General features: G+C 40.5%; 1 protein-coding gene and 1 long non-coding RNA gene across 4 annotated transcripts; one reads left to right on the top strand and one right to left on the bottom strand.

The window, feature by feature from the left end:
• Positions 1–519: 519 nt before the first annotated feature.
• Positions 520–5,536, bottom strand: LOC130436039 (uncharacterized). Of its 3 annotated transcripts, XR_008908906.1 has the most exons (4): positions 5,312–5,536; positions 1,956–2,072; positions 1,734–1,803; positions 520–1,556 (listed from the first exon to the last, which is right to left on the bottom strand). It is a non-coding gene; the product is annotated as an uncharacterized LOC130436039 (long non-coding RNA). The 3 variants fall into 3 exon arrangements; XR_008908904.1 differs by lacking the exon at positions 5,312–5,536 and having other exon boundaries at positions 1,956–2,086; XR_008908905.1 differs by lacking the exons at positions 1,734–1,803; positions 5,312–5,536 and having other exon boundaries at positions 520–1,131; positions 1,520–1,556; positions 1,956–2,083.
• Positions 1,977–8,591, top strand: fgf7 (fibroblast growth factor 7). Its single transcript, XM_056766945.1, has 4 exons — positions 1,977–3,113; positions 3,380–3,789; positions 7,323–7,429; positions 7,512–8,591. The coding sequence occupies exons 2-4, from the start codon at positions 3,507–3,509 to the stop codon at positions 7,725–7,727; spliced, it is 606 nt and encodes a 201-aa protein (XP_056622923.1). The 5' UTR covers positions 1,977–3,113; positions 3,380–3,506; the 3' UTR covers positions 7,728–8,591.
• The last annotated feature ends 3,578 nt before the right edge of the window (positions 8,592–12,169 follow it).

Here is a 12,169-nt window from a genome sequence, read left to right as displayed (position 1 = left end):
TATAGTCCGTTTAATATTTGACCTGTGGTTCTCTCTGCTTTATCTCAAATATGTCCTTTCACTGTGCGTGTGTGCGAGTGTGATTGCGTATTATTTATGATCTAACTGCAACATTACACACTAAGTGAAGGTTGAAAAATGGGATCGCTGGGAATGTGCTCTTTTATGACTCATATAGTGCCTCCTTCAGCCTAAAGGCACAAGCAACACTCTTCTGAACAACTGTAACCACTTAAAACACCCAATATTCAAAATAGTAACAAAACTCCTAAATCTCAAAGATAAATCAACGCAAAACACGAACAAGTCTTTCTTTTTACTGAAAAACACTTTAAATGAAGGTTCATCTGGAAAGTGAATCTCCTAATGCTGTCAGATACAAATCATGCTGGGAACTACATATCAACTGCCAAAGTAGGTTTAATCTACAAAAAAGATTTATGTAGTGTCAACAGAAAGTAAATAAGTCAACTAAATTTGACCAATTTAAATGGGTTTAACAAATTGAATGGGGTTAATTTAATAATTTGTTCAATTAAAATTACTCAAACAAACAATAAAAATTTTAACAACCAAAATTAGTATATTTTATTCCCAAGATTTTGACGTTATTTTTTTGTTGAAAACAGAAACATTATTCTATTAAGTATATTTTAATCATTTCTTTTCATAGAATCTACTAAGGCACATAATCATGTTTTTCTGTGTATCTTCATGTTGAACAAATAAAAACAGTTGATTTGAATAGTTGTCAGCTGCTTCACATCATCAATGTTTTAACAGGACAGGAACACTGTATTAACCAATCAGCATACAGCATCACACATGTCAACTATTATTGACTTGTGTTTCAGTCTATGATCATAGTGTGTGTGAGATTGTTCACACCAGCTGAAGGATTTGTGAAAGTGCGTCACACGCTGAGTTGAGGTGCAGCCAAAGAAAACAGACAAGTGCTGTTTACACTCCAGTCATCACGAGTAAAGATGAGCGTCTCATTAAAGTAAGTCATCTCTCAGTGGAGAAAAAACACACAACTGAGCACACGGATGATCCACGCGCTGATCCACACCTCCTGTAAACCACTGAACATCACGAATCAGATGAAGAATCCACGATGAGGAGTTTTCACTAACATTGAGAAGGTGAATTAGTTATGTGAGTTGGGTGGAAACATTTCTACAACCCAACATTCAACAGCGGTCTAATGCGAGAGAAGAATGTTTCTCTGTTCTTAAGTCTCGACTCTGGTGTTTATAACTTTTGTACGTCTTGATTTTTGAGGATCATCTGAAGGTGAATTTGGTGAAGATCAAAAGAACAAAATCAGTAGAAGCACAACTGTGGATTTAACAGCCGGCACAATGAGTTGACTTGTTGATTTTCTGTACATGAGGTTTAGGTGTTGTGTGATTTGTCTGCTGGTGTTATTTAAAGAACAGCCGCCGTCCCTCCAGCTCACTAATTATAAGGGAATGTAGAAAGCGTCAGCTTAAGCCGAGTCTCAGAATAGACTGACCTTCAATCCAGAGAGCAGGTGAGAGCCAAACGCCGTCCTGCCATTGATAAAACACAGACAAAACATGCCTTTGACTTCACCAATCTGACATACAATATCAATAAACGACAGAAGAGTGTGTGAGAACAGTACAGAGAGGTCAATGTCTTTAAAGCTACAGCGAGAGAGTGGAAGAAAGTTGACAGATGACACACGGCACCGTACGCTCACACACCAGGCTTTGATCTCTTCTTCACTTTATCATTTCAGCTGTAAACTCAAATGACTGCCGGTTCTCTAAACATCTGCGGAGAGGAAAGCATTTCACAATCACTTTCCAGCTTTACTGCGACATTGTCTCCAGAGGTTCACCAAGATGCTCCAGCAAATGACGTCCAGCTTCTTAAAGGCTGTAAACAGAGTTTAGAGAAGATTCTAGAGCAGCATTAAATCTCACCTTCATTCAGATGATCAAGCAAAAGTGTTTACTAAGATCTTGGATTTGAGGAAGTCAACGAGAAGAACTCCTCATGGATCGCTGGAGAAGAGTCTCGCCCTGACAGAGTCAGAAAAACTAAGAGAAATACAAAGAGTCAAAATCATACAGCAAAAACACACACCTGCTTTTGATGAAAAAATAAACTTTTGGTGTTCTCATGAAACTCTGTTGGCACAAATACACACATGAATAAATCTGTGAATAAGATGAAAGAAAATATAAATCAAACAAATAGCCTACAGGAGGACGGAGAAAGATAACAAGTGTTTCTCACGACACACAGTTGTCTGTACACACACTTTCTGCTTTACACAACCCTCACACAGACACGCACTCACTCACTCACTCACTCACGCACATACACACACACCCGTAAAGATTTATGATGTTTCTAAGGTTGAAGAAAACATTCAGTGTTTACAAATGAGCGTGAACTGATAGATCAGGCGTTTTATGAGCCATCGTTTGTGAAATGAAAGAGTACAGCGGAGCATCTCAGATCTGTGTCTCTGAACGCTGGGAAACACGTTTGATGTGGCGTAGAGGCCAGGTGTGTGAAACAGGAAAAGTGAACGAGCGCTTGAGCTTCTGCAGAGATGAGCGCTTGTGGCAGTAAATGACCTCTGTTGAGCTTCCTCAATTACGGGCCGCCTCATTAGATTTATTACCCACCAACCACCATTCAGCCGTCAGCCTTTGACTTCAATTTCTGCTTTGATGTTCCACCGTCAAGACCACAACAAATAACAGACCAAAGCTTTCCAACGGAAGATCCTGTGATTTTTCACAAATGCTGACACTGTGGGCGTTGATGCAACAGCAGTTTCTTACTGATGGAGTGTGTGTGCAAACCATTCTATCTGCATGCCTCTCTCTCTCTCTCTCTCTCTCTATTGCACCAGCATCCCAGTGACAGCTGAGTGGCTGAGGCGTAATTGCAGAGAAGTGAGGTCATCAGGAGGCTTTTATCAGAGACTGCACAGCGTTCAGCAACACAAGAAGATGCAGAGCGCAGACGGGCCGTCCCCAAAGTCTCTCTCTCTCTCTCTCTCTCTCTCTGGACCGCACAGTTTCTCTGGAATGATCAGAACTGAAACACACCACCTGGAAACACATGTGAGTAGTTTTTCTTTTCTGTTCTACATTGTCAGCGTCTAAGTTTAAGACACACAGAACGAGACAGCGATGAGCGCAGAGATGTTAAACATGCCAAGCGTTGATGTTGATCAGTCCAGGATTATTCTGAGGTCATTAACCTCTGTGTGTTTGATTAACTGAGCTAAACGAACTTTGAAGAACTTGTATAAAACATTGGCTTTCATGTGAAGACACAGAGTCCGGTGTGAATGAATATACTAACACGTGTCCCGTGACTTGATCAGGAATGAGTCGCTGTGGACTGGAGGAGGATCTTTCAGGCTTTGAGGATTCTATCAGCGGCGTATCTTCTGCCACAGTGAAGACTTTTGCTCTCAGTATGTGGTTCATGAACTCCTTGAGAAAAGTATAATGCGCAGATGGACGCTCCTATGGAAACTGCCAAACTTGCAGTGCAGACTGTGGTTAAACCTTCTGCTGGTCTTCAGTCACGTATGCGCGTGTGACAGCGATAGAGTCACCGGTCAAACCTCTGCAACCGACTGTTCCAAGCATGAACGCCACACCAGGAACTTTGACTATATGGAAGGAGGGGACGTCCGAATCCGACGGCTCTACAGTCGAACGCAGTGGTTCCTCACCATCGATGAGTTTGGGAACATCAACGGAACACAGGACCCAAACAACTGCTACAGTAAGATCTCAACACACAAGTGTCACGCTTCTCCTGTCCATCAGGACCACTTACATTACAAACATCATCATATAACATATAGAAACAAAGACTTTTCTATTTGAACATCAGCGGAAAAGAACTTTGTAAATTTCTTGTAAAGCATTCCTGAAGTAATGTTGCAGTGGGATCTCTCATGAGATGATGAACAGATCTGCTGGTGTGACAGGAGTAAAGAGAGACAGGTGCTGTGTGTATTTATAGCTCTCATGTCTCTCATTAAAGTGCTGAAGGGTCTGAAGTGATCGATGTACATCTTCGTTATAAATCAGAACTCAAACGCAAAGTCTGTCAGCTTCACTTAAGACTGTAACCATGACCTGCTTAGACTCGACTCAGACGTTAATCATCTCGTTTTCTTCTGGTCAAAACTTCTTTAAGTCAGTTTCATAAAAAGCTAGATTAGGCTCACTGAGACATGAAAAGTAAGACTGACTTACGGATGGTCAGTGACACTACGGTTATAACTTGGTAGTGATAGACGATATATTGCCTTGGCCGATTTATCAGCCGGAATTTGGATTTTTTTAATAATTGACTGATGTATTTTTACAAAAGGACAATATTGTACTACTGCACATTAGCAATTCACTTCATAAAAATCCCACTAAGATCAAAAGCAGGCGTTTGCCACTAATGTAATGACCACAGGAAAATGGGTCATGAAAATCTTATAGTAACGTATGTTTAAATTGTTATATTTGATTCTTTTGAAGCCATGTTTAGCTGCCCACAATTTACATCAAATTACATTTACTCTTTTGGAAGACGCTTTTATCCAAAGTGACTGATACTACTCAGAAACAAATGAATAGTATAATGCAATGTCATGTGTGAACCTTTCATGTGTTCAAGTCTGTTAGGAACTACGCACGTAATACACAAGAACTGTTCATTCACTTCCTCCATTTTACGGCCTTTTATCAACAATCGGCCATAATATCGACCACTTCTTCCTTAGCTGGAGGGCTGCTTTAGAATTAGAATTTCAAAGTTGAACATTATTATTATAGCATATAGGAACTGATAGTCTGTTCAATATTTGACCTGTGTTTCTCTCTCCTTCATCTTAAATGTTGGTTAGTGTGTGGTGTGCGCGTCCGTGTGTCTGCGTTTCCATGTCTATGTGTGTTAGTCCGTGTGCATATTGTTTTATTTTACAGGTATATAACTTTAATTGATTTGCTTCTAGTCAATGTATCTCATGTACAGCTGCTCTGTTTAAATGGAAATGGTAAAAAGCGCTATATAAATAAAGTTGAGTTAGCAGTTAAGTTTATGAAACTGTACCCAGATCTTACATCCTAGAATTATAACTCAAATTCTAAGCCTGTGTTCTAGAAAAAAAAACAGATCAATCATACCTAAAACTCGATATCAATGTTTTTGTACAGAATGATCGCACACTTTAATACAGACACACTTCATTATTTCTATCAATAATATTTCATCATTTTGATTTAGATTCATGTTGGCTTTATACCGTGTGAGTGTTGTAGAAGGTTAGCGTGTTGGCGTGACGGCGAGCATCTCTGCTCTGGAGGGAAAAAGATTACATCAGCTGGCGCAGAAAATAAGGAAAATTGATAGTGCCAGATGTGTCTGACAACTGCACGCACAGAGAGAGAGAGAGTGAGAGAGCTAGAGAGAGTTAGAGAGAGAGAGACAGAGAGAGAGACAGAGAAAGTAATAGAGAGTGAGAGAGAGAGAGAGAGAGAGAGAGAGACAGAGAGAGAGACAGAGAAAGTAATAGAGAGTGAGAGAGAGAGAGAGAGAGAGAGAGAGAGAGAGACAGAGAGAGAGACAGAGAAAGTAATAGAGAGTGAGAGAGAGAGAGAGAGAGAGAGAGAGACAGAGAGAGAGACAGAGAAAGTAATAGAGAGTGAGAGAGAGAGAGAGAGAGAGAGAGAGAGAGCAGCCAGTGAGGGTAGGAGAGGGGCGGACGAGTCCGCTGTGGGAGAGAAAATCAGACAGATTGTGAGGTTGTGTCAAAGACCTGCCGTGACAGCACATTATTATACCACAACACACACACACACACACACACACACGTCTGGTTTATTATCTCTGTGGGGACAGTCCATAGGTGTAATGTTTCTTATACGGTACAAACTGTATATTTGATCCCCTAAACCTAAAGATCATAGAAAACTTTTGACACTTTTAGATTTAAAAAAAAAATGTTTGAGTATCCCATGAGTCCCCATGAGTTGGTGTGTATTCAGGTTTAGGACCCCACCGGGATATAAAACATGTCCACACATCACTGTCTCTGACCTCACAAACACACATCACTTCATCTTCACTGAAAGTAAATGAGCTGTATAAATATAAATGAGCCGGTTTTAAACTTTCAAAAATCAAGTTTTTTTAGCATTCTAATTAATATCAATCAAACTGTAGTTGGTTTGTTTTGATTTAAACCTTAATAACTCAAAAAATACAGCTAACTAACACAATAAAACACAATAAAAGCATGATGACATAATAAAAAATGTGATTTTTGAAAACCTTTAAAGAGTAAATAACTAGGACTTTTTAAGGTTCTACTTTGGTTTCTGGAGTGGCCAACAACACGTTTGTTTTCATTTAATGTGTGAAAACATGATTATCTCGTAATAATACGCACTTATTCTTACCTCACTTCTTGACTGACTCTCAAATGATTCGTTCCTCAATTCATCTGTATAATCACCTCCTTTCTGCTAGTCTAGTCTGCTGTGATTGGTCAGATGGCCTAGTCTGCTGTGATTGGTCAGATGGTCTAGTCTGATGTGATTGGTCAGATGGTCTAGTCTGCTGTGATTGGTCAGATGGTCTAGTCTGCTGTGATTGGTCAGATGGTCTAGTCTGCTGTGATTTGGTCAGATGGTCTAGTCTGATGTGATTGGTCAGATGGTCTAGTCTGATGTGATTGGTCAGATGGTCTAGTCTGCTGTGATTGGTCAGATGGTCTAGTCTGATGTGATTGGTCAGATGGTCTAGTCTACTGTGATTGGTCAGATGGTCTAGTCTGCTGTGATTGGTCAGATGGTCTAGTCTGATGTGATTGGTCAGATGATCTAGGAAAAAATGTCCTTTTCATGATGTCATGTTATCTACTCTTTTATAATGGAGTTTCGACATTTTGGAACCAAACTCTTCATATATAGACGGTTTCAGGGGCAACAACATGAACAAATGTTCCATTAGACCTCCACAAAGAATCCATTGCTGTTGAGTAGTTTAAATCTGATTAATATTCATATTCAATAAAACATTACCATAATTAAAAATAATTCAATATGAAATAAATTGTTATATTCAAACCAAACACAGATCAGAAGTTCACTTCGTGATGGGGCATGCGTCTGATGACATGGTCTAGAGAAGAGAATCAATCCATGTTGTTATTTTCACATTGTAGAACTTCACTTGAGTCATTTCTGACAGCTTTGTCATTGGATAAGATGTGTTTATATTGTGTATAATGTGTCTCTGCGGGTGTGTGACAGGTGTTCTGGAGATCAGGACGGTCTCTGAAGGAGGTGTGTTGGCCATTAAAGGACTGAAGAGTCAGTATTATATTTCCATGAATCGAATGGGAACACTGCAGGGGAAGGTAAACGTCTCATTCATTCAAACACACATCACCTGCTGTTTAACAAATCCCATCTGAACGATGACGCTTCTGTCTCACACAGAAAGAGTACAACGACAGCTGCGACTTTAAAGAAGTGTTCCTAGAAAACTTCTACACGGCGTACGCCTCTGTGAAATGGACTAAAAACGGAAAGGAGATGTTCATCTCTCTGTCACAAAAGGGCCGGCCTCTGAAGGGAAAGAAGACGAGAAAAGAAAGCGTGGCTTCTCACTTCATCCCTAGAAAGTGCAGAGAGGACGAGAAGACACTGGCGTAACCTTAAAGTCACATATTTATACTCCATCATCTGAATGAAAGAATAACACAAGCTTCAGAAAGATTCTGGAGGTCACTTGATGAGGATCATAGAAGGGGTTTGGAAACGTGTCAGAAATAACTTTTATAACAATAACAGACCTTTCAACAAAATCTAGAACAATAGAAATCTCTGCATTCATGACTCATCGCTTGATTTTCATCAGACACATTCCACTAATGTACTTCCACATCACATTCAAACTGAGCCTGATCAAACTGTGCAGAACTCAACATCTCCAAAGAGAAAACGTCTCATAGTCTCATATTAATAATCAAACTTTATTCAACAGGAAAGTTCCGTAAGATTATCTAAGAAATGTGAGTTGCTTCAACAAGAGTTTGACCGGATTTCGTTTTCACATTATCACTCCGTCCGAGTTGATTGTGTACATAGTTTTGTTATTTATGATATTTATGTAAGAAAGACTGATACAATAATGAACATATAACACCAGACTTCTGTATCATTGTGCTGTAAACACAAAACATTTTCTTCTGCTGCTACGAATAATAAAATAAGAGGTCTTTTATATGACAATAAAATATGTATATCCTTTCTACTGAGCAATGCATTCTGGGAATTATTAAGTGTGATAGTCTGAGAAATCACTTGTGAAGAGAACAATAGTGCTGTTAAACTCAGTCTGTCTTATTTGTTCTTCTGTCTTCTTATGATTCATGTGAAAGAGAGAAGCTACAGAAGAACAACCAGCACAACACAACACACACAAACTGACACTATATGACAGGATCCTGTCAACCTCACTGAGAACTTCCCTTAATATGGAGGTGTATTATGTACAGAATATGAAGAGTTTGGTGCCAAATTGAGATAACTCTGTCTTAACCTTGTTGTGAGAGAGAGAGAGAGAGAGTAAAGTATGGGATCAGAATTGTTTCATTATTCTGTATAAATAAACTACGATTCGCAAATAAATATAGACAATTTCACAAACATTTTTTAAAAAGCGAACCATAAATACATGTTAGACGTTCCACAAAAATAAAAGGAATTCACAAATAAATACAATGAGATTTGCAAATAAAAAATATTCACAAATGTATTTTAATTATATTTATTTGTAGATCGCCTTCTTCACATTTGTGGATCGCTTTCTGTGCATTTGTGAATCGCTGCACGCATTTGCAGATCATTGCGCGCATTTGTTGATCAGTGCACGCATTTGTGGATCAGTGCACGCATTTGTAGATCATTACGCGCATTTGTGGATCAGTGCACGCATTTGTGGATCAGTGCGCGCATTTGTGGATTGCTCTCTGTGCATTTGTGGATTTTGAAACATTTCTAACGTCAACAGTGTAGCGATAGCAGCAGAGATTATTCAGGAATGGGATAAACCGAGATGACTGTAGAAATTACGTTTTATTTTGAATTATGAATGACATAGAAATTCAAAATGCTGATGATTTCCCCCACATTAATTCTGCCATCCTTATACTGGTAGTACACCGACAGTTGCAAAAAATCGGAATTTAGCCCTTTGGAACATAAACACAATAAAACGGCTGACAGCAGACCAAAGCAGTACCGACTCCCTAGTCACCGGGATTTTCCACTCCAGTCCGTGCACGCTGTTATCAAGTCATACACGTTTAAATACAGCATATATGTAACAATACGGACAATGTATATGAACACAAGCGATCATTACATAGTATAAAGAAGAGGCCATTCTCATTTCTTAGTATTACACAGATTTTAGACCGCCATTTGTCGCCATGTTAGCTCCATGAATCTTAGTGCAGAGCAAAACGTGATTGGCTGAAGTTAGAACGTGGCCTATTGGACAACAAAAGCGGAAGTTAACCGATTGGCTTGCGTAGATAGTGGGCGGAATCCACCTATTTGTGGATTGTGCGCACGATTTGACATTAGAAATGTTTCAAAATCCACAAATGCACAGAGAGCAATCCACAAATGCGTGCACTGATCCACAAATGCGCGCACTGATCTACAAATGCGCGCACTGATCAACAAATACACAGAAAGCAATCCACAAATGTGAAGAAAGCGATCTACAAATGCGTGCAATGATCTACAAATGCGCGCACTGATCTACAAATGCGTGCACCGATCCACAAATGCGTGCACTGATCCACAAATGCGTGCACTGATCCACAAATGCGCGCACTGATCCACAAATGCGCGCACTGATCCACAAATGCGCGCACTGATCCACAAATGCACAGAAAGCAATCCACAAATGTGAAGAAAGCGATCTACAAATGCGTGCAATGATCTACAAATGCGCGCAATGATCTACAAATGCGTGCAGCGATTCACAAATGCACAGAAAGCGATCCACAAATGCACAGAAAGCGATCCACAAATGCACAGAAAGCGATCCACAAATGCACAGAAAGCGATCCGCAAATGCGTGCACTGATCCGCAAATGCGTGCACTGATCCACAAATGCGCGCACTGATCCACAAATGCGTGCAATGATCCACAAATGCACAGAAAGCGATCCACAAATGCACAGAAAGCGATCCACAAATGCACAGGAAAGCGATCCACAAATGCGTGCACTGATCCACAAATGCACAGACAGCGATCCACAAATGCACAGAAAGCGATCCGCAAATGCGTGCACTGATCCACAAATGCGCGCACTGATCCACAAATGCGTGCAATGATCCACAAATGCACAGAAAGCGATCCACAAATGCACAGAAAGCGATCCACAAATGCACAGAAAGCGATCCACAAATGCACAGAAAGTGATCCACAAATGCGTGCACTGATCCACAAATGCACAGAAAGCGATCCACAAATGCACAGAAAGCGATCCACAAATGCACAGAAAGCGATCCGCAAATGCGTGCACTGATCCACAAATGCGCGCACTGATCCACAAATGCGTGCACTGATCCACAAATGCACAGAAAGCGATCCACAAATGCACAGAAAGCGATCCACAAATGCACAGAAAGCGATCCACAAATGCGTGCACTGATCCACAAATGCACAGAAAGCGATCCACAAATGCACAGAAAGCGATCCGCAAATGCGTGCACTGATCCACAAATGCACAGAAAGCGATCCACAAATGCACAGAAAGCGATCCAGAAATGCGTGCACTGATCCACAAATGCACAGAAAGCGATCCACAAATGCGTGCACTGATCCACAAATGCACAGAAAGCGATCCGCAAATGCGTGCACTGATCCACAAATGCGCGCACTGATCCACAAATGCGTGCAATGATCCACAAATGCACAGAAAGCGATCCACAAATGCACAGAAAGCGATCCACAAATGCGTGCACTGATCCACAAATGCACAGAAAGCGATCCACAAATGCACAGAAAGCGATCCACAAATGCACAGAAAGCGATCCACAAATGCGTGCACTGATCCACAAATGCACAGAAAGCGATCCACAAATGCACAGAAAGCGATCCACAAATGCACAGAAAGCGATCCACAAATGCGTGCACTGATCCACAAATGCACAGAAAGCGATCCACAAATGCACAGAAAGCGATCCACAAATGCGTGCACTGATCCACAAATGCACAAAAAGCGATCCACAAATGCACAGAAAGCGATCCGCAAATGCGTGCAATGATCCACAAATGCGCGCACTGATCCACAAATGCGTGCAATGATCCACAAATGCACAGAAAGCGATCCACAAATGCACAGAAAGCGATCCACAAATGCACAGAAAGCGATCCACAAATGCGTGCACTGATCCACAAATGCACAGAAAGCGATCCACAAATGCACAGAAAGCGATCCACAAATGCACAGAAAGCGATCCACAAATGCACAGAAAGCGATCCACAAATGCGTGCACTGATCCACAAATGCACAGAAAGCGATCCACAAATGCACAGAAAGCGATCCACAAATGCACAGAAAGCGATCCACAAATGCGTGCACTGATCCACAAATGCACAGAAAGCGATCCACAAATGCACAGAAAGCGATCCACAAATGCGTGCACTGATCCACAAATGCACAGAAAGCGATCCACAAATGCACAGAAAGCGATCCACAAATGCGTGCACTGATCCACAAATGCACAGAAAGCGATCCACAAATGCACAGAAAGCGATCCGCAAATGCGTGCAATGATCCACAAATGCACAGAAAGCGATCCACAAATGTGAAGAAGGCGATCTACAAATGTGAAGAAGGCGATCTACAAATAAATATAATTAAAATACATTTGTAAATATTTTTTATTTGCAAATCTCATTGTTTTTATTTGTGAATTCCATTTATTTTTGCGGAACGTCTAACATGTATTTATGGTTCGCTTTTTAAAAAATGTTTGTGAAATTGTCTATATTTATTTGCGAATCGTAGTTTATTTATACAGAATAATGAAACAATTCTGATCCCACAGTAAAGCCCCTGTGACCCAAA

The sequence above is a fragment of the Triplophysa dalaica genome, chromosome 14, assembly GCF_015846415.1.
Source record: "Triplophysa dalaica isolate WHDGS20190420 chromosome 14, ASM1584641v1, whole genome shotgun sequence".
NCBI classification, from domain to species: domain Eukaryota; kingdom Metazoa; phylum Chordata; class Actinopteri; order Cypriniformes; family Nemacheilidae; genus Triplophysa; species Triplophysa dalaica.
Note: the sequence above shows the minus strand (reverse complement) of the source record. Positions and strands in the feature narration are given on the sequence as shown.

Coding starts and splice junctions, on each gene's coding strand:
- fgf7 (XM_056766945.1), top strand. CDS start 3,507: ATGCGCAGATGGACGCTCCTATGGAAACTGCCAAACTTGCAGTGCAGA. Junction 3,790..7,322: donor GGACCCAAACAACTGCTACA/GTAAGATCTCAA, acceptor GGTGTGTGACAG/GTGTTCTGGAGATCAGGACG. Junction 7,430..7,511: donor TGGGAACACTGCAGGGGAAG/GTAAACGTCTCA, acceptor TGTCTCACACAG/AAAGAGTACAACGACAGCTG.